The sequence below is a fragment of the Symsagittifera roscoffensis genome, chromosome 9, assembly GCF_963678635.1.
Source record: "Symsagittifera roscoffensis chromosome 9, txSymRosc1.1, whole genome shotgun sequence".
Classification (NCBI taxonomy): Eukaryota; Metazoa; Xenacoelomorpha; order Acoela; family Convolutidae; genus Symsagittifera; species Symsagittifera roscoffensis.
The window spans coordinates 32,632,246-32,656,980 of record NC_087070.1 but is presented as its reverse complement, the minus strand read 5'-3'; the positions used below and the strand labels follow the sequence as shown (position 1 = coordinate 32,656,980).

General features: G+C 34.5%; 2 protein-coding genes across 3 annotated transcripts in view; both read right to left on the bottom strand.

Moving 5' to 3' along the window:
• The window catches only part of LOC134854648 (transmembrane protein 208-like), a 412,118-nt gene that overhangs the window by 81,243 nt on the left and 306,140 nt on the right, over nucleotides 1–24,735 (bottom strand). The gene's annotated exons all lie outside the window — the stretch shown is intronic.
• Nucleotides 1,839–9,256, bottom strand: LOC134854089 (cathepsin Z-like). Of its 2 annotated transcripts, none has more exons than XM_063870189.1 (6): nucleotides 8,914–9,256; nucleotides 6,419–6,578; nucleotides 5,199–5,324; nucleotides 4,548–4,629; nucleotides 2,926–3,097; nucleotides 1,839–2,267 (listed from the first exon to the last, which is right to left on the bottom strand). In XM_063870189.1, the coding sequence occupies exons 1-6, from the start codon at nucleotides 9,083–9,085 to the stop codon at nucleotides 1,999–2,001; spliced, it is 981 nt and encodes a 326-aa protein (XP_063726259.1). In that variant the 5' UTR covers nucleotides 9,086–9,256; the 3' UTR covers nucleotides 1,839–1,998. The 2 variants fall into 2 exon arrangements, with proteins under 2 accessions (XP_063726259.1, XP_063726258.1); XM_063870188.1 differs by lacking the exon at nucleotides 8,914–9,256 and adding an exon at nucleotides 6,936–7,241.

The following is a 24,735-nucleotide window of genomic DNA, read 5'->3' as shown; positions in this document are numbered from 1 at the left end:
GTTGATTTTTATGTTCTGCCGTGGTCTTAGATGCATTTTGCATGCTGCTATTAGCAGCCAAACTATTGGCATTAGCTGCTTGTTGTTCTTGTTCTCGAGGCGGAAACACCTCCTCTGCGCCGTGCAGCAGCACATTATGGGTACTTTCGCAATAAGGCTTGGAACAATTTCTGGCTTTGGCATTTTGGGAATTGGTGATTACCCTCGGAAAGTTTTTCCATGCAGAGCTTGGCTTGTTCCACGGCTGTTCTCTGTTTAAAAATGCTTCCCTTCGAATGATTGCCTTTGAATGCTTGCCTTTGCGAGCGAAGTATGGTGAAAACTTAGCACTGCTTTCTTGTACGCATTTGCAGTCGGCTTTATGTTTCAAACGGCGGACTAAAAACGCCTATGTTGCGACCGGTGCGACCAAAAATTTTTATGTTTTGACCAAGATCGACCAAGCTAGATGTGTTTCGAACGGTGCCACCAACAGCTTCAGTTTTTCGACCAAGTTCGACCGAGCCATATATGTTTCGACTAAACTCGGTCCCCATAGTTTCATTTCGACCATTTAGACCAAGGCTGGACATGTTTCAACTAACTTCGACCCAATTTATTCGGGTTTTGACCCAGTTCGACGGTATGTTTTGACTCAGTTCGATTTTATGTTTCAACCCAGTTCAATTTTATGTTTCATTCCATTTCGATTTTATGGTTCGACTCAGTTCAATTTTTTTTACTCATTTAGGCCATAGACTTTTCGCGATTTTGCGTCCAATGATATTTGATTCGATCAGTTCGGTCCGAACAGAAACTCGAAACCTCGACCCAGGCTATCAATGCGGCCCATACAGCATCTTTTAAGCAAATGGTAGAAATGAGTCAGTACTGCTTGTGGCACGGTGAAAAGTGAGTGCAAAGAACTAAATGGCAGATAATACGTGGCAGGTAGTAGAATAAAATTTTATCGCGGCTTTGAGGAGGTTGGGGTTTTGGAAACAATTGTATTGGCTTGGTTGGTTTTACTCAAACATGCCGCCTGTTAAAAAATTTGGCAATCTGTTTCATTGCTTAAGATTGCATCGAAACTTATCCACAGTTGATTCCCCCCACCCCTTTATCACAGTGTTTTTACGGTGAAATCAAGATGTTTAATATGATATTTTCGCAAAATTTATTCTGAGAGTTTTCTTTAGTACATTTTTGTAGTATTTTCTTTTAGATTCTAAAACAAAATTTTTTTAAACTACTGGCTGAAAAATAATTATCTTGTTCGGAATGGATGGAGGTATTGTTCAAGTTGTCTTTTTTTAAAATCTATTTAAGTATTTTCAAAGCAAGACTGCTCTGTCATCAGCTCAAACCTTCCCGACAACAGATTTGCTAAAAAAAAGTCCAGCGAGAAAGAGTAAGAATCAAAGCCAAAAGGCAAAATCAAACAAAGATGCTCCAGGAAACCTCTTATTATTTCATTTTAAATAGCAAAATCATTTAATTATTCGACTTATTTGCGATCAAATCTTGGTGTATGTCTTTCAAACATTATTATCGATTAACGTTGAGGTAATGTTCTCGGTAACGTTGAGTTATGTTCTCAATTTTTTTCGCTTTTTCTTGTTCTCAAAAAACAGTCTGTTTTTTATTCGACGTCATTGTTATTTGTAGCATTAGAGTTTGTGTGCAACAAAAAAAAAATTCCAAATAAATTTAAAAGAAGATCTGGAGGAAAATCTGGTGCAAGATTTTAAATTTAGTCTAATTATCAAATCACTACTCAAAAAGCAGCCAGTCATCTGAACTGCTTCAAGAAAAAGAGTTACCTTCTCTTCGAATTGACTTGGACTGAAAAATTTAGATTCTATGAACTAAAATAATGATTTTTTCTCCACTAAAGATTGACACTTCAGATAATTCCAAATTTAAAATTTTGATGAGAATCATATAATTAAAGGCACAAGTAATCAAGTTCATCCAACGTATTTGTTTCTTCTGATCTTTCACATATGTGTGTGAACTCTAGTAGGTCATTTTCGGGTCAGCATATCCGCACTGGCGTTCGACTGCCAAATTGTAATCGTTTCCGCTCTTGGAGGGGTCATTTGGGAATGCCTGACTGGTAGGCAGTCTGAACCAGCCCTTCTCTCCCCAATATGCCCCCCAGCTGTTCCTCACCACCCAGTATTCCCCCACGTCGGAGGAGTTGTCCACTCCCCACCCGACCACTGAGATTTCGTGGTTACAGAATGTATGCCAGTAAGCAGAATATTCGGTGTAGACATAACCACCTAATGTTTCAAATGAAATAAAATCTGCACTCACTTAGAGCTCATATGAAAACTCCTGTAAAACAGAATTGCCAAAAATGCCAGCTCCTTTTTCATGTTGTTCTCATAGATATTATTCATTGAGATCCATTTTAGACTACATTTGAAGCGTACTAAATCTAACTTTGAAGGGAAGCGTACCGAAAAACGCAACTTTATGGTTAAAATTTGTCCAAAAGTGCCCACAAACGGCCTTTATGATTTGTTTTTCCCGTGACCAGACTTTCCCGCCCCAGGCACTTTTGCCCCAAAAACCCAGTAATTTTCGCTCCAAAAGCAGTCATTTCAACTGGGAGACGTTTTTCAACTTTTTTTGTCAAAATAATGTCTTCATAGTGTTTTGGGAGTGCTCAGAAAGTTAATTTGGTCGACCTAAAAAAGAGACCCAGATAACATTGTATTAACCAAGTTCCACCCTTCCTCTTTATCTTACTAATCCAGCACAACCATATACAATATTTTTTGAAATTTAAAAATGCAGCAAAAGATTCCAAATTTTTAAAAATAGCTGGACATCTAAAAAAGGACAATTTTTGTCCAGTGGCTATAATTTTATTGTTATTGTCTCTGGTAAAATAATCTTTAAAATTATAATTGGTAATACTGTTAGTGCAGGTACCTTCGAACAGTTCAAGAGTGTCGGTGGCCTTGATGCAGCATGAAATGGGTCCATTTGCATAGATTTCACTCATCATCTTGTCCCGACCAGAGATGCTTCCGTAGTCGCCAACTTTGTGCAGAGTGTAGTTTGTCTCCGGGTAGCAGTTGCCAAAACCCCAGCACGTGCCACACTAAAAACACTGGGCCATTTGGAATCAAGTAAGATTTCTCTTCAAAAGATTAAAATGGTAATTTGGTCTACCTAAAAGTGGTCGAAAAAATTTTGGATGTATTTTCAAAAATCAGCCCAACTCGAGAATGTTTTTAACTTGTTGACTATGTTTGTTAACTTTGCTGTCTGAAAACCACAAAAAGTAGAGTAGTCTCGAGCGAGCATAAAATAATAATATACAAGTGTTTTCTGTCTGATTCACTTAATTGCAATTTCTAATGATTAGGTTCACAAGAACATAATTAATCGAAAAATAAACAAGACTGCTCGTATCACGGCAAAGCCCTGAGTGTTCCGACTGCCTTTTAAGGTTTATGGAGCAGTAATAACCTGAAAAAATTAGATGAAACAAAATAAAATGAATTTTTACAAAATAATAGATTTCGCTCCTTATAACAAATCAATTTTGACAAATAAGCTTCTTTCAACCAATTTGGAACAATTTCTAGGATGGATTAAATCTCCGCTTACGCGTTAATAGCGCTAAATATATCGCGTATTATTTGTCCCAAATTGGCCACAATGACAACCTTTAAACCCCCATAACTTTACCAAAAAAGATCACAAATGAAATATCTTTTCAAATTTAAGCTCATGACAACAAAACCTTTTGAATGAAATGAAAAAATTCTGTCAAAAATGGCTAGTTAAAAAGTCGAATTTTGTTCGAAGAAAAAAAAACCCACCCCGAGCACAAATATTCCGTTACTTTTGTATCGAAAGTCGCAACAAAAACAAACTGACTTTGAAAAATTTTCAACTTTTGATTTTCAACAAAAAAAAATAGATGCCCTTTAAGCTCTTTGAATTTCTAGAACGAATTATGATTGCAATTTGACAATATTAATCCAATTTGAGAAAACTGGATCAATACGTAAAACTTTTATTTCGCTGAGATATCTGATAATTAATTTCCATTTTTGAAATCAGAAGTCAATCAAGTCATTCCTTTTGCTGTTCGATAGCGGAGTTTGCTTTCCTTTTAATAACGGAAATCCACTGAACTTCAAAAGAAATCACAAGTGTCAAACCGCGAAAAATTAAAATTGAGCGTGAACAAATTTTACGACTTTTTCTCAAAAAAATATCAGTAAGACCCAAATAAGAGTCTTCACTACGTTCATTACTCTTAAAAAATTATCTGTCAACAGCTGAAAATTATTTATTTCATTTTTTGAATTAACTCTGGCAGTTTTTTCTCAATACATTGTTTTGCTGTAATCAAAACGCAGTAATGATCAAATATATCTAGCAATGATGGCGAAAATTTTTCAACCGTATTTGATTAAACGTTTCCATTACAAAAACAAGCAAAATGTTGGAAAACCTGAATGAAAATGGTACATTTTTTGAAGCTAATTGAATTTTTGCATCATCTGAATTAGCTTAGTGTAGAAGTAGTGTTGTACTTTGTTGAAGTCTGTGCAGTTTTGATCCTTGGCTTGGTAGTTGTTGCATGTCTCGTGGGGGATACCCTTCTCGTGCATGTATCTAAAAAGAGCGGAGAGTTTAATTAAAGTTTCTATTCCTCAAACCAAAACTGAAGATCACTTTATCATGTGTAGTTGCTTTTCGTGCAAACTTTAAAAGTTAAGCTTCAAATTACAATGATACAAACTTGGATTCAAAGGACGCAATTTATAGAGGGTGCAAAGCTCAGTTGATTTCTATTCTTCTCATATTTTAACAGATTCTTAGAATCTCCGAAGGAAGGTAGCTAGAGAATGCTATTGTCATGGTGGGATGACAGAGATCAAATTTGAATGAAATTGAGAAATGAGTCAGCCAGTTGAGAATGAAAGCCAAATAATTACTAAAAACCGCAAACATATTACAAGGTAAACAGACTTCGTAAATCATACAGGACAGCAGGAGTCTGGAATTTGGCGCCAGAACAAGTTTTTGGGAACATTTTTAGAAAACTGGCCGCTGTAGAAAAAACCCAGGATCGGCCCTTGCATGACAGCATGGAATTTTATTAATACCTGTAAACCTATTGGGGAACCCTCTTCCCCTGCCCCCCCTCAGTTTTCTCTAGAACCTGCTTAAAACCAGCTCACCTGTAGACTGGGATGTCCTCTCCCCCATGACAGCTTCCGGCATTTCCACATGCCAACACATTCTGGACCGACAACAGGAATCCAGGGTCCACCACTCCTGTCTGCTTGCTGCTTTTGATAATGATTCTAGAACACACCAGAAACATTCAACGATGCGCATAAGGCATTTGGAAGAAGCTTTTCAGCTCGTTATAAGTCTAACAAACAATATACAAAATGGAAATGAAAGCTGCAGAAAAAAAATAAGAAACTAACTTGTATCGATTGTGATCTCTTATCAACCAACGTTTTTTTGATAATTAAACTATTTTTATGCCAGTCAAAACAGTACCGTTTTTATGGCAGGGACAGGGGGGGGGGGGGCGCACGCCTATTTCCTCGGGGATTCGATCCCATTCCGACCCCATTTGTACTATTTTGAGATATCCATTTTTGGCCGAGGCACTCTACAATATTTTTAAAATCGCCTTCGGCGCTAATGTTTACTAATATTGACGGGGAAGCGCGCAACATTTTCCAGAATGTATTGACCATTCTCTCTAAGAGCGCCTTTTTTGACCTGTTTTTTTTTCAAAATTTTAGTTCTTTGGGAGAGATCGGAAAATCAATTTAGTCAACCTAAAAAAAGTTCGACGAAATATTCTTTTATCAGAAATGCGTCACTAACGCAGATATTATACATAGGATCAGGGGCGGATTTCTCCTCTCAGGGATTCGACCACCTGCCGACCCAAAGGGTTCCCCCTTTGGTACTTTTTAAGAAATCCATTTTTGGCCGAATGACCGTAAAACTTTTCTTAAGGCCAATATATACTAGCTTTGAGGGGGCGGCGCAGAAAATTTGGCCAAAACAGCGCCTTTTTAGTGCTTTAAGAGAGCTCTGAAAATTAATTTGGTCGACCTAAAAAAAAGTCGTCAAAATTTTTAGGTCGTCAAAAAAAAGTCGTCAAAAAAGTCGTCAAAGTCGTCGAAGGTTTTTTGAAAATCCGCCCCCTCCTCGAGAAAATCCTAGATCCGCCCCTGCATAGGATCAGTCATTGGTATGTGTTAGAAGAACTCAGAAAACCAAGTTGATTGGTCTATCATTGCCAATGCATGAACAATTTTTCTGAAAAGCCAATCCTTGAGAAAACTCTTTGAGAACAAAAATCCGAGCTACGGTTCAAGAGTTTCAGAATTAAATAGGCGTCATGCCATAGTTAAATTCTATCACCCCCTACCTGTCGGCGATGGCGCTGGTGGATCCATGGGCCCAGCAGGAGCCACAGTACTGGGGGATGTGTTGGTTCCTGACCACACTCACGTAACTCTGCCCATCGATATTTCTCCAGTCCCACTCTGCCGGCATAGTCAGTGGCTTCGTACTCTTAACCTCACTCTCTGAAAAGAAAAGTAAACTCGATCTGATTATATCCAATTATAGCTCAAACTCTTTTTCACGAGTTCATTAGCGGCTCCGTGCTCTTAATCTCATTCTCTGAAATAAAAAGAGATAACTGTTACTATATTCAGTTAGGGCTCAAACTCTTTTCACCACTCTTTTTCCATTTTACCTTTCCACCCTTTGTAACATTTGCAATTTAAAGTTGTCTGAAAATTGCAGGAAAAATTTGTATCACGACTTTGTTCCCTTGAATTGGATCACAATGACCATATAAGCAAAATTATTTTAATCGAAGGGGAAAACCGGAAAAAAAGACAAAAAAATGGACGTGGTTTCTGACCACTTTAACTTACCATTGTCAACTTCAGCAGCATTGTGGTAAATTTCCCAAGGTCGTTTGTAGGTTTTGACTTCCCGTATCAAGTTAGGATCAGTGTTTTTGACATAACCGCCATACAAATGGGCCGAAATGGTATCAAGAGCTACAACCAAGATAGCGCAAACTACAAGATTCGAGTTCAACATTTTGTTAAAAAGTTACAGCAAAGTATAATTTGAAGTGACTCTCAAAACTTCTCGTGATCTGGTTTTGAAGATAAGATTGTCAACTTAATTTAAAAGAGATAGAGCTGAACAGTGACTAGAATTGCGTCCGCTCAAAATGTGACGAAAGATTGGTTGTTTCAGGTAAATATTTGTAATTGGACTTAATTAGGAATAGTTCAAGTTTAGTCAAATATAATTAGCTCAGTATTTTCATTGTTACATTTGTTCTGATTTTGACTTTAGTCCATTCGTTGGTCATGCGTGAGTTGACATGTAGAGTTATCTTAGGTTATGTAACCCAAAGGATAAATTCGAATTCCAGTGATGTTTGGAATTCAAACTTGACAAATTTGGACTTAATTTGACCAACTAATAATATCAATGACTCGCTTTTCGATGGCGAAAGACCGCAATCACAAATTGATTCGAACTTTTGCTACCTAAAGTGCTCCTATGTAATAAATTATGACACACACATATTTTTTTTTACATGTCTCTGACGTCAATATCTGCATACTTAGAAGGTATAAAGTTTTTTTTTAAAGTTTGTTGAAAGTATTCGCGCAAAAAATTAAGATTTAAAAGCCTCGCGTCGCTCTCAGGCTCAGATTTAGAATTTGCGCAGAGGAGGTCATATTAACAAAAATGGGACACTATAAAGGGCAAAGGAGCGCAAAATATTGATTGAAAAATGTACCTCCTAGGAACTGAAATGGATTTCAAACCAATGTAAAGTAGCTCAATCCGGAAAACTTATAATCATTTTTAAAGCCTAAAAAGTTAGTTAAAAAGCCAGTTGAGAATGAAAGCCAAATAATTACTAAAAACCGCAAACATATTACAAGGTAAACAGACTTCGTAAATCATACAGGACAGCAGGAGTCAGGAATTTGGCGCCAGAACAAATTTTTGGGAACATTTTTAGAAAACTGGCCGCTGTAGAAAAAACCCAGGATCGGCCCTTGCATGACAGCATGGAATTTTATTAATACCTGTAAACCTATCGGGGAACCCTCTTCCCCTGCCCCCCTCCCTCAGTTTTCTCTAGAACCTGCTTAAAACCAGCTCACCTGTAGACTGGGATGTCCTCTCCCCCATGACAGCTTCCGGCATTTCCACATGCCAACACATTCTGGACCGACAACAGGAATCCAGGGTCCACCACTCCTGTCTGCTTGCTGCTTTTGATAATGATTCTAGAACACACCAGAAACATTCAACGATGCGCATAAGGCATTTGGAAGAAGCTTTTCAGCTCGTTATAAGTCTAATAAACAATATACAAAATGGAAATGAAAGCTGCAGAAAAAAAATAAGAAACTAACTTGTATCAATTGTGATCTCTTATCAACCCACGTTTTTTTTTGATAATTAAACTATTTTTATGCCAGTCAAAACAGTACCGTTTTTATGGCAGGGACAGGGGGGGGGGGGGGCGCACGCCTATTTCCTCGGGGATTCGATCCCATTCCGACCCCATTTGTACTATTTTGAGATATCCATTTTTGGCCGAGGCACTCTACAATATTTTTGAAAACGCCTTCGGCGCTAATGTTTACTAATATTGAGGGGGAAGCGCGCAACATTTTCCAGAATGTATTGACCATTCTCTCTAAGAGCGCCTTTTTTGACCTGTTTTTTTTCAAAATTTTAGTTCTTTGGGAGAGATCGGAAAATCAATTTAGTCAACCTAAAAAAAGTTCGACGAAATATTCTTATATCAGAAATGCGTCACTAACGCAGATATTATACATAGGATCAGGGTTTCTGACCACTTTAACTTACCATTGTCAACTTCAGCAGCATTGTGGTATATTTCCCAAGGTCGTTTGTAGGTTTTGACTTCCCGTATCAAGTTAGGATCAGTGTTTTTGACATAATCGCCATACAAATGGGCCGAAATGGTATCAAGAGCTACAACCAAGATAGCGCAAACTACAAGATTCGAGTTCAACATTTTTTTGAAAAGTTACAGCAAAGTATAATTTGAAGTGACTCTCAAAACTTCTCGTGATCTGGTTTTGAAGATAAGATTGTCAACTTAATTTAAAAGAGATAGAGCTGAACAGTGATTTTGTCGCTATGTCGAATACTATAACTAGAATTGCGTCCGCTCAAAATGTGACGAAAGATTGGTTGTTTCAGGTAAATATTTGTAATTGGACTTAATTAGGAATAGTTCAAGTTTAGTCAAATATAATTAGCTCAGTATTTTCATTGTTACATTTGTTCTGATTTTGACTTTAGTCCATTCGTTGGTCATGCGTGAGTTGACATGTAGAGTTATCTTAGGTTATGTAACCCAAAGGATAAATTCGAATTCCAGTGATGTTTGGAATTCAAACTTGACAAATTTGGACCTAATTTGACCAACTAATAATATCAATGACTCGCTTTTCGATGGCGAAAGACCGCAATCACAAATTGATTCGAACTTTTGCTACCTAAAGTGCTCCTATGTAATAAATTATGACACACACATATTTTTTTTACATGTCTCTGACGTCAATATCTGCATACTTAGAAGGTATAAAGTTTTTTTTAAAAGTTTGTTGAAAGTATTCGCGCAAAAAATTAAGATTTAAAAGCCTCGCGTCGCTCTCAGGCTCAGATTTAGAATTTGCGCAGAGGAGGTCATAGTAACAAAAATGGGACACTATAAAGGGCAAAGGAGCGCAAAATATTGATTGAAAAATGTACCTCCTAGGAACTGAAATGGATTTCAAACCAATGTAAAGTAGCTCAATCCGGAAAACTTATAATCATTTTTAAAGCCTAAAAAGTTAGTTAAAAAGCCAGTTGAGAATGAAAGCCAAATAATTACTAAAAACCGCAAACATATTACAAGGTAAACAGACTTCGTAAATCATACAGGACAGCAGGAGTCAGGAATTTGGCGCCAGAACAAATTTTTGGGAACATTTTTAGAAAACTGGCCGCTGTAGAAAAAACCCAGGATTGGCCCTTGCATGACAGCATGGAATTTTATTAATACCTGTAAACCTATCGGGGAACCCTCTTCCCCTGCCCCCTCCCTCAGTTTTCTCTAGAACCTGCTTAAAACCAGCTCACCTGTAGACTGGGATGTCCTCTCCCCCATGACAGCTTCCGGCATTTCCACATGCCAACACATTCTGGACCGACAACAGGAATCCAGGGTCCACCACTCCTGTCTGCTTGCTGCTTTTGATAATGATTCTAGAACACACCAGAAACATTCAACGATGCGCATAAGGCATTTGGAAGAAGCTTTTCAGCTCGTTATAAGTCTAATAAACAATATACAAAATGGAAATGAAAGCTGCAGAAAAAAAATAAGAAACTAACTTGTATCAATTGTGATCTCTTATCAACCCACGTTTTTTTTTGATAATTAAACTATTTTTATGCCAGTCAAAACAGTACCGTTTTTATGGCAGGGACAGGGGGGGGCGCACGCCTATTTCCTCGCAGATTCGATCCCATTCCGACCCCATTTGTACTATTTTGAGATATCCATTTTTGGCCGAGGCACTCTACAATATTTTTAAAATCGCCTTCGGCGCTAATGTTTACTAATATTGAGGGGGAAGCGCGCAACATTTTCCAGAATGTATTGACCATTCTCTCTAAGAGCGCCTTTTTTGACCTGTTTTTTTTTCAAAATTTTAGTTCTTTGGGAGAGATCGGAAAATCAATTTAGTCAACCTAAAAAAAGTTCGACGAAATATTCTTATATCAGAAATGCGTCACTAACACAGATATTATACATAGGATCAGGGTTTCTGACCACTTTAACTTACCATTGTCAACTTCAGCAGCATTGTGGTATATTTCCCAAGGTCGTTTGTAGGTTTTGACTTCCCGTATCAAGTTAGGATCAGTGTTTTTGACATAATCGCCATACAAATGGGCCGAAATGGTATCAAGAGCTACAACCAAGATAGCGCAAACTACAAGATTCGAGTTCAACATTTTGTTGAAAAGTTACAGCAAAGTATAATTTGAAGTGACTCTCAAAACTTCTCGTGATCTGGTTTTGAAGATAAGATTGTCAACTTAATTTAAAAGAGATAGAGCTGAACAGTGATTTTGTCGCTATGTCGAATACTATAACTAGAATTGCGTCCGCTCAAAATGTGACGAAAGATTGGTTGTTTCAGGTAAATATTTGTAATTGGACTTAATTAGGAATAGTTCAAGTTTAGTCAAATATAATTAGCTCAGTATTTTCATTGTTACATTTGTTCTGATTTTGACTTTAGTCCATTCGTTGGTCATGTGTGAGTTGACATATAGAGTTATCTTAGGTTATGTAACCCAAAGGATAAATTCGAATTCCAGTGATGTTTGGAATTCAAACTTGACAAATTTGGACCTAATTTGACCAACTAATAATATCAATGACTCGCTTTTCGTTGGCGAAAGACCGCAATCACAAATTGATTCGAACTTTTGCTACCTAAAGTGCTCCTATGTAATAAATTATGACACACACATATTTTTTTTTACATGTCTCTGACGTCAATATCTGCATACTTAGAAGGTATAAAGTTTTTTTTTAAAGTTTGTTGAAAGTATTCGCGCAAAAAATTAAGATTCAAAAGCCTCGCGTCGCTCTCAGGCTCAGATTTAGAATTTGCGCAGAGGAGGTCATAGTAACAAAAATGGGACACTATAAAGGGCAAAGGAGCGCAAAATATTGATTGAAAAATGTACCTCCTAGGAACTGAAATGGATTTCAAACCAAGGTAAAGTAGCTCAATCCGGAAAACTTATAATCATTTTTAAAGCCTAAAAAGTTAGTTAAATCGATTTGGAATGATTTTGGTAGTTGCTAAACTTCATATGAGTCTCAAGAAACCATATTATACATACTTTTTGGGTTTAAAAAATTTTTTTTGAAGCCATATACTAGCAAGTTTAAATAATTATGTTTTTTGCTCCGGATTTGAACAAAAATTTGTGCTCAAGAAAAAATTCAATGTCAGAATAAATTGATTACCGGAAACCACCAGTTTAAGAGGGATCAACAAAAGAAACTGCGATCTCTGGGTTCTGGTGGTAAAAAAGTAAATGCAAGCTAAATGCAAGAAGCTGAAAAAATAAATGCCAGCTTTCGAAATTAACTCGAAAGCATATTGTTCTGACATTTGAAGAAAATGCGTAAAATTTATGTTTGGCTTGGTTTTTTTCGGTCAATTTTTGATTTTTTGCCTAAGTTTTTTTGTCTGAAATTTTCGTCTTTCATCTGAAAAATATAACTGTTTGAGGTTTAGATTTGGAAAGATATTTTACTATGATCAATTTTCAAAAAATAATCATAATAATGGTTTGAATATGGGCCTATTTTGACGAATATAGTTCGAATTGGGATAAATAACGCGCAATATATTTCTTTCTCTAAAAGCGTGAGCGGCAAGTTATATTTTTTCAAATCAAATTGAAGCAAGCATTTTGCTGTCCAAAATACGTTAGCAAACTGAAAATATATCAATTGGTACTTTACATAGCTTGTGAGGAGTGGAGCGATAAATTATGAAATGAGAATTAAAAAATGAAAAATGTCTCATTTTTTTTCGATTAATTTATGAAAAGAAAAAGTAAATCACAAAAATTGTGGTCAACGATAGAGGCCAGTCGGAACATTCAGGTCTTTGCCTTGTAATACGAGTAGTCTTGTTTGTATAGTGTTTCCAATTTACAGATATTCGCTGAGAATCGAACAAGACAATAAAGTATTAATATTATCAGTATGTATATATGTACAAAAATATAAAATCAAATTTATTCAAATCAATTTGAAATTCCTCAAAGTTTAAGCTAAAAAGGCGGAAAGAATGAAATAAACTGTTTTAGGAAACCATTTAAAACAAGTATTTTAAGTTAAAATTTAGATCAAAACAAAAAAATTTTAAATCGACATAAATCCATAGTATGAAAAAGAAATTTTGTTACTGAAAATGATCCCAGCCCATCTTTGTCAGTAGGCGTTAGTACTGCTATTTGTAAGGCTAATTCTTTGAAAGGTCTTATTTACTTATTTACACGCTTCTGGAGGGAGTGGTTGTGAATGGAACTTTTCGTCAAATTGTTGTTGTTTTCAGCTAGAGCACAAAAATTCGATTGAACGGCAAGATATTTTTTGTCGTTAGATGGTGTCTAAGCTTCATTTTAGTTGTTGAGACTTTTTTTACTGAAAGTTTTTTTGTACTTTTGTGTTTTTAATCACAAATAATTTATTTTTGCAAGCAATATCGAGTACCACCAACGTCCGACGAGGTCGAAAGCTGTATCATATTTAAAAAAGTATCAGTTCCAATTGGATCGATGTGAAATCACTTGCATTAATTTTTCTCAGTTTAAGAAAAAAAGCAAGAAACGTTTCAATAAATTCCATGACTATTTTTTTTTGCTGTGAAAAATTTGTGTAAAATTATGTTCTGTTAAAAAAATTTGCTAAAATTTCAGTAGATTAATGAAGAAAAAATTTTCGTTTTTATTAATTTTGATGGCTCTCCCCTGGCTTCTCATAAAATGATTTTCGGCTTTAAGTTGAAATCTTCTGGTTGCCATTACGATAATACCTAACAAACAACTTCCATAATATTTTCAACTGAATTAAAAAAGAATTTTGTTTCAAATAAATAAATAAGTATATATAAGTATATATATTCAAATTTTAATTCTGTTAGACGTCTTTGATAGCAATTTGACTGAAGCGCCCTTTATCTTTCAAGACGAGGATCTAATTTAAAACTCGTTTCAAAAGTTTGCTTAGAGCTTCAATTTAACAAGAGTAACTTAATCTAGATTGGTACTTGCATTTAAGTCTCTTTCCAAACGCCTATTATAAATATATTCTAGCATTGAAAATTATTTTTATTAGTTAATTTTCAGTTCTTTCAGTAAAAATTTATAGCAATCTTATCAAATATTTCTTGATTAATTTTTGAGACATTTTTTGTTTAAAAACTAATATTTCAAACTTATGAATTGGGATTTTTCAATTATTTTCTGCGCTCTAATTTGAAATACAAAATCAAGAAAAGCCTTAAAGTTTTTTGTCCTAACAAGTATCAATAACTTAATGTTTTGCTTTTTAAAATTTTTTGAAATTGAATGTTTTTTTTTGAGAGCTGCCAACGAATATCATTTGAACATGATTCAAAAATATGTACCACAGGACAATCAGTTTAGGATTGAAAACAATCATTCAAGTGCCAGCAATGTTTTACATAAATGTTAATTTTCCGTTTCCGCCTGTTTTGGCATGACACTGGTTTGAGTTTTCCAAAAAGTTTAAATCATATATTGTTATTCAAAGACTTCTGAAGACGTGTCTAGGGTAAGCATCCGATACGTCAAACAACCCCTATACCAAACACACGAGCTTATATAAAAATTTTGAATTAATACGACTTTAGAAAATGAAAAACAAGACATAGTGTAATTGTCCGATTCCAATTTAGCTGACTCTCTATAGAATCCTACCCTTCGTTAGAAGCTCGCAACAAATTCGAATGAAGCTCGGAAGATCCGCCGTCATTCGAACACTGCTGCATGTTTTAAGCGAAGTGTAGAATATAATCTTTGCTATACTGATATATAAAATTTTTTTTCATTCCTCTACTTCGATTTACATTGACAAGAACAAAACTTTACCTGTTACATCCGCATCGCAAGGGGCGTCTCAACACCTCGTTTTTCATTCTCGAATAAAATAATGTGAATCTGATGCGACATCCAGCGGTTCTGAAATCTCTGATACTACTTCATGCATGGTTTTTGTTTGAAAATGTTCAAGCTGTAAGTCAAATGTTCATGCATGATTTTTGGCATGGTTTCCAAGTTATGGAATCCAACGTGCTCCTCATTTAGGTAGGTCATTTATTATTACCAATTAAAAAGTGTTCAGACCTCACTATTTTAAACTCAAAACAGAAAATCAACCAGTGAAATTGGTCATAGCTCAAATTGCATTGATCATGCCTTTCCAAATGTATTCTATGATGTTGTCGCATTGAAACGTACCATTAAGGAACAACAAGTTCTGTTAAATATTATCACTGTGATAAAAACAGCTTGAAATGAAATTTCCAATGAAATATCGGAGTCTTGAATATGTGGTAAATGAAGTTACAGAATATAATCTGCATTTTATATCTGGAATTGGTAATTAACTTTGATCTCTTTTTCTCCTGAAAAAAAATGTCACTAGGAAAAAACAGTATCAGACTTACATTTAACTTGTAACACAGTTCATTAAAGAGATAAAATCCGTCTTACTCTTATAGATGAGCCAACATAAGGATAAGAAAAACAGGTATAAGCACCGATGCTCAAGAGTCAACAGACTGATTTGATAGTAGTCAATTTGCTGAGCAATGAAAAATGCTTTTTAAAGCCTTCAGTTTTCTTCAAAAACAACACCGTTTTGAGACAAAACTTTTGACGTCAACTTGTTTAACTAATTTTTTTGTTCAAAAAGGCGAAAGGTTGGCCACTAAAATTTCCTCTAGGTTCAATTATTAAAAAGTAGAATCAAATGCAAAATCTTTTGTTGTATATTTTCTGACGAAACTGAAGTTTTGAAGTTTATAGCATGATAGCAAAACAAATGGCCTTGATGGTATCAATTGATGGTACAAAATTGTCAAAATTCTTGTTCTAGTTCTTCCGCTGTAATCAAAATTTTAGTGTGGAACTTTTCTTGATTGCAGAAAGTTGGAAAATAGCGCAAAATTGCAAAAGTGTTTCCATGCTAAAAAAACAGCAAACCAGAAAGATTCTAACAACTCGACCTTATGTTTACTTGGTACATTAGTGAAAATTTTAAATTTTGATTTTTTTTTCAATTACGCCCAAAAATATTACTATTAGGGGTTTTCTATTCTTACTTTTAACGTCCTCTCATGTATTTCTGAAGCCCAAATTAATCGGCGTTTAGCGACGCTACTCGTGTGTACAAGCAATAACTTCAGTTGTTGAAATATTAAATCATGTTATCGTAACAGCAAACTCTGTTTTACTGGTTTCGTTGTACCTTAGAAGGCCTTAATTCAGTATTCAAGCTAAATCAGTACGTGTTCAGAGGAACAACCATTTCTTTTGTGCAACCCTATCTAAGAGACCAAAAAAAGAAAGTACGTTTTTTTGCTCCTTTGACTGATATTTAATTTTGACAACACACCTCAATATTCTGTTTTGGCTCCACTGCTAGTTACAATTTATCCATTGGCATCAATTTTTATCAGTTTATCAAGCTAACCAAGTAACCAGGAGCATCACCTGTGGGATTTGTTGATACAAAATTTCTAGCCACTACGAGTAATAATTTGTTTTAAGTCAGTTTTAGTTAGGATTTTAATTTGATCGAAATATGGCGCGAAAAAAATTTACTGAGTATCAACCTTGACAAAATTCAAGTTTCTGAATTTTGGAGGAGATCAAAAGACTGAAATATTTCTAAGGAATCGAAAATTTTTGTTTTCTAGTAACATACAGTTGTTTTTATTAAGCTTTAGAAAAAGCTTAACAAGTCATTTCTTGAGTTTTTTACTGAGAACTGGAACTTTATCAATTTTAGTTTTATGTCAAACTTTTTATATAATATGGCCTTTTGATTTATGGATGTACATCATAAGCAATACTGAACTATACACTTTTATTGCAAAAGCTAATTTTTTGGCATGTTTTTGACTGTGCCTTTGCAAAAGTTTTTCATCAAATTCTTCAAAAAATGTCTTTGAGCTACAGAAACTTTATTGTTCCAACTTTCGTAACGAAATTAACGTAATAATTGTGCTCGGGTGTTTTTTTTTCTTCGGACAACTTTCGACTTTGTAACTAGCCTTTTTTGACGGATTTTTTTAAATATTCAAAAGGTATTGTTGTCCTGAGCTTGAATATGAAAAAAAATTTCACCTGTGATCATTTTTCCTAAAGTTGTGGGGGTTTAAAGATTGCCATTTTGGCCAATTTGGGACAATTAACGCGCGATATATTTCGCGCTATTAACGCGTAAGCGGAAAGTTAATCCGTCTTAGAAATCGTTCCAAATTGGTTTAACGAAGCTTATTGGCCATAATTCATTTGTTACAAGTAGCGAAATCTATCCTTTTGTACTTTATATGGCGTGTGGGGGGATGATTTTTATAAAAAATTTCAAATTTTTGAAAAAAAATTATCAGTTCGTCTTTTTTTATTTTTAATTTTTTAATGTTATTACTGCTCCATAAACCTTAATAGGCAGTCGGAACATTCAAGGCTTCGCCCTGATACGAGCAGTCTTTTTTCACTTTTACTTTTGATTTCGCTGCATTTATGGTTTTACCGATACTTAGTCTCAAATACTGTCCGCACCGGAGTGCCATGGATAATAATGCTGCCCAGGTTAATTCTAGTCTAAAACGTTGTCATTATAATCCATTAATTTTGTTATAATCGATTAGTTTCATTATAATCGATTATTTGCGTAAAAACAAAATTCATTAAAATCCATAATAATAGGTTATAATCCATTGAAACCCATTATAATGGGTCATAATCCATTTGAAATCCATTATAATTGATTAAAACGGTTTATAGTCTTTACTTTTTTTTGCAAATTCAACAACATTTCTTCGTTACTCACGGCTCACTCGCAATCCAATTCTAATCAAATTGACCCTCTCTCACTTTGCCACTCATCATTGGGGACGGGGGAGGGGTTAGGGTTAGGGCTAGGGTTAGGGGTTTATTCAGTGTGAACAACACCCATTTACCCCCATTCTCCATTTTAACGTCCGAGTTTTTTTATTCCAACCCCCCCCAAGTTTTTGACCCGCCCACATTCAGTAAAAGGGGGGGGGGGTTAAACCAAGATGGGGGGGGGATAAACTCCGAAGGGGTAGACTGAGTGGGGGAGGGGCAGGGGTAAATTGACAAGGGATAAACTGTGGGGGGGGGGGGTAAACTGGGGAAGCGGGTTGTTAAAAGAGGCGATGGAGTTTACGTAGTGTAGAAAATGTAAAGAAAACTTAAATAAATGAAATCTTAAGTGAAAAGTAAATAATTATGAAACGTACTACGTAGCAATTCCACGAAACAGGAATTGAGATAAATTTGGAAAAAATTTGAACAATTCATATTTTCTTCTAAGAAAATCCATTGTAATCGATTATAACTATTAAAAAGTTATTATGATTATAATCCATTTTTAACAGACTATAATCGATTATCATTTTTTATAATGGATTGTATTGATATCAAAATATTAAGATTATAATACATTTTTATAATGTTGAAATATTAAATCAACTGATCGAAACAGCAAATTTTGGTTTTAATGGTTTCGTTGTTCTATAGAAGACTCTTGACAAAATTGATCATTTAAATTCACTATTCAAGCTTAATCAGTACGTGTTCAGAGGAACAACTACTTTTTTGTGCAACCCTATCTAATCGACCGAAAACAGAAAGTATGTTTTTTGCTCCTTTGACTGATATTTAATTTAGACTACCTCCAGATTCTGTTTTGGCTCCACTGCTATTTATATTTTATCAGTTGTTATCAATTTTTATCAGTTTATCAACTAACAAAATAAACAAAGTACAAAGAACAATTGAGTCTCAGATAAACTTTACAAATGTTTGATAATTGATCATATTGCACTTTCTTTTTACTTGCTCTTTTTTCTCTCCTCAGTTAAATTTGTCTAGGTCCTCCCACGGGCCGCTTCCTGGAAGGTCCTATTAGACTGTAAATTTGCTCCCTATGGGTATTTTTTTAACGACTACTGTTATTAAACGTACTTACCAACTAACTCAAGTTCAAGTTCAGGAAGAACAACGACTTACTCAAAAAAATGCGATGATTAACGTGGTTTCGATACTTTTTTCCTGAACGTTTCTTTTATTTGTTCATTCCCTTAATCATGCAATCCAAATCTTGTGGCATCTGATCGCTTCCTGCATCAATTCGCGGCGCAAGGTTTTTTCATAACATTTACATCACACTTTTGCGCGATCCAAGGAAAGATTTCTGGCAACTTTTGGCGACCGAGAAAAATCTGTTACAAAAATTCCGAGTCATGAAAGTTTTGCAACTTTCGGCATCAATTATGGTTATCTTCAATTGCGAGTGATAATTAATCTTAGCTAATTTTAAATGCGAGTTTTTATCAAATACAGACTCAATCTCAAATGCAGAAGATATTCAAACCGGCAATTTTACAGAGCTCAATCAAGTTTTAATTTCAAGGTAACGCACACGTCAGAAGGAAACAATTTCCAACAATCACAAGACTGGTGATATCAGGGCGAAGCCCTGATTGTTCCGACTGCCTTTTAAGGTTTATGGAGCAGAAATAACATAAAAGTTTTTTTTTTTTAAAATACAAAAAATGAAAAGTTTTCATTAAACTTTGAAAAATTTTGATAAAATCAGCATCCCCCACACACATACCCTCTTTTAATTTACAGAGTGATAGATTTTGATCCTTGTAACAAATCTATTATGGCAAATTAGCTTTTTTCAACCATTTTCGAACGATTTATGAGACTGATTAAACTTCCGCTCACGCGTTAATAGCGCAAAAAACAATCGGCGTTAATTGTCACAATCTTCCAAAATGACAATCCCTAATCCCCCAAAACTTTTGAAAAAATAATCACAGGTAGTATATCTTTTCAAATTTAAGCTCAGGACAACAATACTTTTCGAGTGATATATCAAAAAAATCCGTCAAAAACGATTAGTTTAAAGTTGAAGTTTGTCTGAAGAAAAAAACAGCCCCAAGCAAAAATTTTCAGTTATCTTTTTTACGAAAGATAGAAACATTATCTTAAGGTAAGTTCAATGAGCCCAATCAACCATGTTTTCATATATTGTAGACAAAAATCAAACCGGCAATTATACAAAGCTCAATCAAGTTTAGTTTGAAGGTAAAATTCACGTCAGAAATTAACAGTTTTCAAAAACCACATTACTGCTCGTATCAGGGCGAAGAGTTGAATGTACCGATTGGCTTTTAAGGTTTATGGAGCAGTAATAAAATAAAGAAAATAAATGTAATGAACTAAAATGAAAATCGGAACAATTATCATAATGTAAGTTCAATGAACCCAATAAACCATTTTAAGATATATTTACAATTAATCTGCCGATATTATTTTCTTAGTTGTTATTAGTTCACGGACGCGGAATTTACAATTTTTTGTCGTTTTTGTTGTCTTCTCAGTTTTTTTTGCATTCTTGTGTTATGGAAAATAATTTTTTTTTCCTGATTTCAATGAGAAAAAATCCAAACAGAAGTTTTTGTTTCGATGCTTGAATCTAGAATTCTTTCACTAATATTTCACCAACATTTCGTTTTACTACATCATTGTTTTGATTAATTTTAGCGGGACAATGCAATGCATGGGTGATGGTGACACGAATTAAAGAAAAAGTAAACTATTGATTAATGTGTTTAAAAGAGTATAAGAGACTGATTTTTTCAACCTAAATTTTTAACTAAAGAAAACAGCAAAGGCAATTGCCAACTTGGCGCGGTCGTTCGAAATTTAATTTGAAAATCAAAACTTCGATTTTTTTTCTCACTGGAAAAATAGTTGTAGAAAATCTCATTGCAGCTCTTGTTGGGACTGAGATGATTTTCAATTGTTGCAGTCCTCAGCCCACTGTTTATTTTAGCAATCTCATGGAAACAATTTTCGACCTATCAAAACTATCAGTTCAAAATTTCATGAACTGGTTATCAAGGGGTTGGCAAAAACAAGAAGGCAAGAAATGCGAGACTAAAAAGGAACATAGAGTAGCCTAGATATATGACAAAAAAAAAATATCTTCCACCCAAGCCCTAAAATTGCGTTTATTTCTCCAAAGATGGTAATTTCAATGCAGGACTGGAAAAAAGCTCTGGCTGCAATAAAAAAGATTTTTTTTTATTTCCATATTTTCTGTCAAATAACATCACTTATCAAGTATTATCTGCAAAGCATTAGATTTATTTTACTCTCATTTTACTCATAGTTTTTGAAAGCCGGGCACATGAAAAAACAACAGAGAAGAGTCGAAGTTTAATTTCTTTCGCGTTTTGAAACTTGGGTTCATTGAAGTAGAAAAAAATATGTCGACCGCAGTTAGAAAAACCTAAATTTTCAGATATCTAAAAACTTATAATTGTGACATATTCGGCTTATTTATAATTTAGTTTAAAAGTGAAAACAGAATGAATTAATTCTAGTCCATCAAATCGAAGGAAAATATTATCAGTTTAAAATGTTGAAAAAGTGATATTTGGACTAAGTGAAAAGAACGGTTTTATAATCAACCTGAGATGTCGTAGAAAAAAAAATCAGCTTGAATTGCTGTTATGGAAGGAATCGATCGGATAAGTAAAATTGTCTCGAAATATATTATATATAAGCCAGCCGAAGTATTTTATAGTAGCTATGTATTAATTATGTAACAGTGACAAAATTTATGCATTTTTCTTTGATGTGACATAATGTTTCGGTTGGCTCATAAACTCCCCGCGTTTTCGTTTGGTTTATAATTCGGCAGGTTTATTTATTCTCAATCTATCCTCGTCACAGACAATTTCAATACTTAAATCAATACCAGGTGTAGATTTTTGAGGGTGATGAGGGAGAGGCGAAGAGCAAGGGGCGAAGGAGGGGCTGCTCTTTCTTCAGGGATTCGACCCATTCTTCAGGGATTCGGTCCCTTTTGGTTCTTTTTTGCGGCATCAGTTTTCAGTCAACGTCAACCAAACTTAAATGTTGGATCTTTGCGGTTTTCAAACTCAATACAAACTAATTTTAAGGTAAAACGCACGACGAAAATTTTGATTTTTTAGTTTCAAAAAATTGCCTGCGGTGCCGGAAACTTATTTTAATAAAATACGGTCTTTAAATGTGAACCATTTAAAAAAATTTAAACACTTGGAAAACCGTCCCCCCTCAAGAGAAATAATTGCTCAGACTCTGATCAAGGTTGGGCTGGCTTAAGTTTTAGACTGCAAGTCACTTGAAATGTATTTTACATGAATGTGATTTTTCAGACGCATTTTAATTGTAATATTACAAAGAGTGTTGACAAAAAATTTTGAGATAAAATTAGACATTTAAAATTTTTAAATGCGTTGTAAAATAGGTTAAATAGTATCAATTATTTGTTAATCTGGAGTCTGGAGTTAATGCAGCATTGACTAACACTCTTACAAAAATATTGCAGCCTTTTTTCTGTTCCGACTAATGTAAGGGGAGGTTCTTTGTCTTTGGGTGTTCTAGTTCTTTTCAAAATCTCTACTACATAAAATCAGGTGCCACAAATAATCATCAGATTGGGTTTGGTGATACATCAAATTAAAGTCCTCCATTTTCGATAAAAACAACGTATAAAAGCTTGTATTTTAGCCCATTTTCATTGAGTAAAGCCAACAAAAACTATAACTAGAAATTTTTTCTCGGGCTGAAGAAATTTTTGCTGAAAAATGGAATCGCTCAGCAACACGCTCCCAACAATAAGTATCATGCGTATCGTTATAATATCTTGACAAGTCATAATTTTGTCATGTTTTCGAAAACAATGTAACCATAGATATCTTTGCAGTATCTAAGCATCTAAAAATTGCGAAGTCATTTTTCTACGGGTGTTTACAAAACTCAGGCATCTTGCAAAGATTTTCCAAGTACCTCAATTGTCGTGGTAAATATTTACAGGTTTCACCAAAAAGAGTCAACTGGATTTTCAGGAAAAGTTAAACTTGTGAAATGAAGTGCCGATGCTATTTGAAATGCTTGCCAGTTTCTTACCAACTCAACGAAATAGACATCCGCTTTTTTATCACTATCATATTAGGCCTCAGTTTCATGAGATTATTTTTGCCTTGTGAATTTATGATTATTTCTGCCTTGAGACATCAAAGACTGAAGCATCGGTTTGTGTACAAGCAGTAGACAAAAGCGTTAGTTTTCTTCAGAGTTTTTGGTTGTGTCAACGCTTTTATCCAGCTAATCAAGATCAACGTATTAAGCACGCCTTTGAAAATCCAATGTTCAATACGAACTTTGCTTCAGGAGATCTCCAGAACCATATAAAACCTGCACAGAACTTGCACCTGGTACTTGATGTGCCGATACTGTTCATGTGTTTGCCAAACTATTTAAGGGTTTGGTGATACATCAAATTAAACTCTTCCATTTTTGATACAAACAACGTATAAAAGCTTGTATTTTAGCCCATTTTCATTGAAAAAGCCTTTTTTTATAGTAAATTGTAATAGTAATTTTAATTGTAAATATTATGGAGCAGTAATCAAAAAAAGAAAATAAATGTAATGAACTAAAATGAAAGTCGGAACAATTATCATAATGTAAGTTCAATGAACCCAATAAACCATTTTTAGATATTTTTACAATTAATCTGCCAATATTAATTTTTTAGTTGTTATTGGTTCACGGACGCGGAATTTACAATTTTTTGTCGTTTTTGTTGTCTTCTCAGTTTTTTTTTGCATTCTTGTGTTATGGAAAATAATTTTTTTTCCTGATTTCAATGAAAAAAATCCAAACAGAAGTTTTTGTTTCGATGCTTGAATCTAGAATTCTTTCACTAATATTTCACCAACATTTCGTTTTACTACATCATTGTTTTGATTATTTTTAGCGGGACAATGCCAGGGTGATGGTGACACGAGTTAAAGAAAAAGTAAACTATTGATTAATGTGTTTAAAAGCGTATAAGAGACTAATATTTTTAACCTAAAATTTTAACTAAAGAAAACAGCAAAGGCAATTGCCAACTTGGCACGGTCGTTCAAAATTTAATTTGAAAATCAAAACTTCGATTTTTTTTTCTCACTGGAAAAATAGTTGTAGAAAATCTCATTGCAGCTCTTGTTGGGTCTGAGATGATTTTCAATTGTTGCATTCCTCAGCCCACTGTTTATTTTAGCAATCTCAAGGAAACAATTTTCGACCTATCAAAACTATCAGTTCAAAATTTTACCAACCGGTTATCAAGGGGTTGGCAAAAACAAGAAGGCAAGAAATGCGAGACTAAAAAGGAACATAGAGTAGCCTAGATATATGACAAAAGAAAAAAATATCTTCCACCCAAGCACTATAATTGCGTTTATTTCTCCAAAGATGGTAATTTCAATGCAGGACTGGAAAAAAGCTCTGGCTGCAATAAAAAAGTTTTTTTTTATTTCTCTGTTTTCTGTCAAATAACATCACTAAGTATTATCTGCAAAGCATTAGATTTATTTTACTCTCGTTTTACTCATAATTTTTGAAAGGCGGGCACATGAAGAAACAGCAGAGCAGAGTCGAACTTAATTTCTTTCGCGTTTTGAATCTTGGGTTGATTGAAGTAAAAAAAATATGTCGACCGCAGTTCGAAAAACCTAAATTTTCAGATATCTAAAAACTTATAATTGTGACATATTCGGCTTATTTTTAGTTTAGTTTAAAAGTGAAAACAGAATGAGTTAATTCTAGTCCATCAGATCGAAGGAAAATATTATCAGTTTAAAAGGTTGAAAAATTGATATTCGGACAAAGTAAAAAGAACGGTTTTATAATCAACCTGAGGTGTCGTAGAAAAAAAAATCAGCTTGAAATGCTGTTATGGAA

Excerpts from the sequence above, each read along its gene's own strand:
- LOC134854089 (XM_063870189.1), bottom strand. The coding sequence starts at position 9,085 with ATGTTGAACTCGAATCTTGTAGTTTGCGCTATCTTGGTTGTAGCTCTT. Across the intron at positions 6,579-8,913 it reads TGCTGCTGAAGTTGACAATG|AGAGTGAGGTTAAGAGTACG; the intron begins GTAAGTTAAAGT and ends TTTTCTTTTCAG. Across the intron at positions 5,325-6,418 it reads ACCAGCGCCATCGCCGACAG|AATCATTATCAAAAGCAGCA; the intron begins GTAGGGGGTGAT and ends GGTGTGTTCTAG.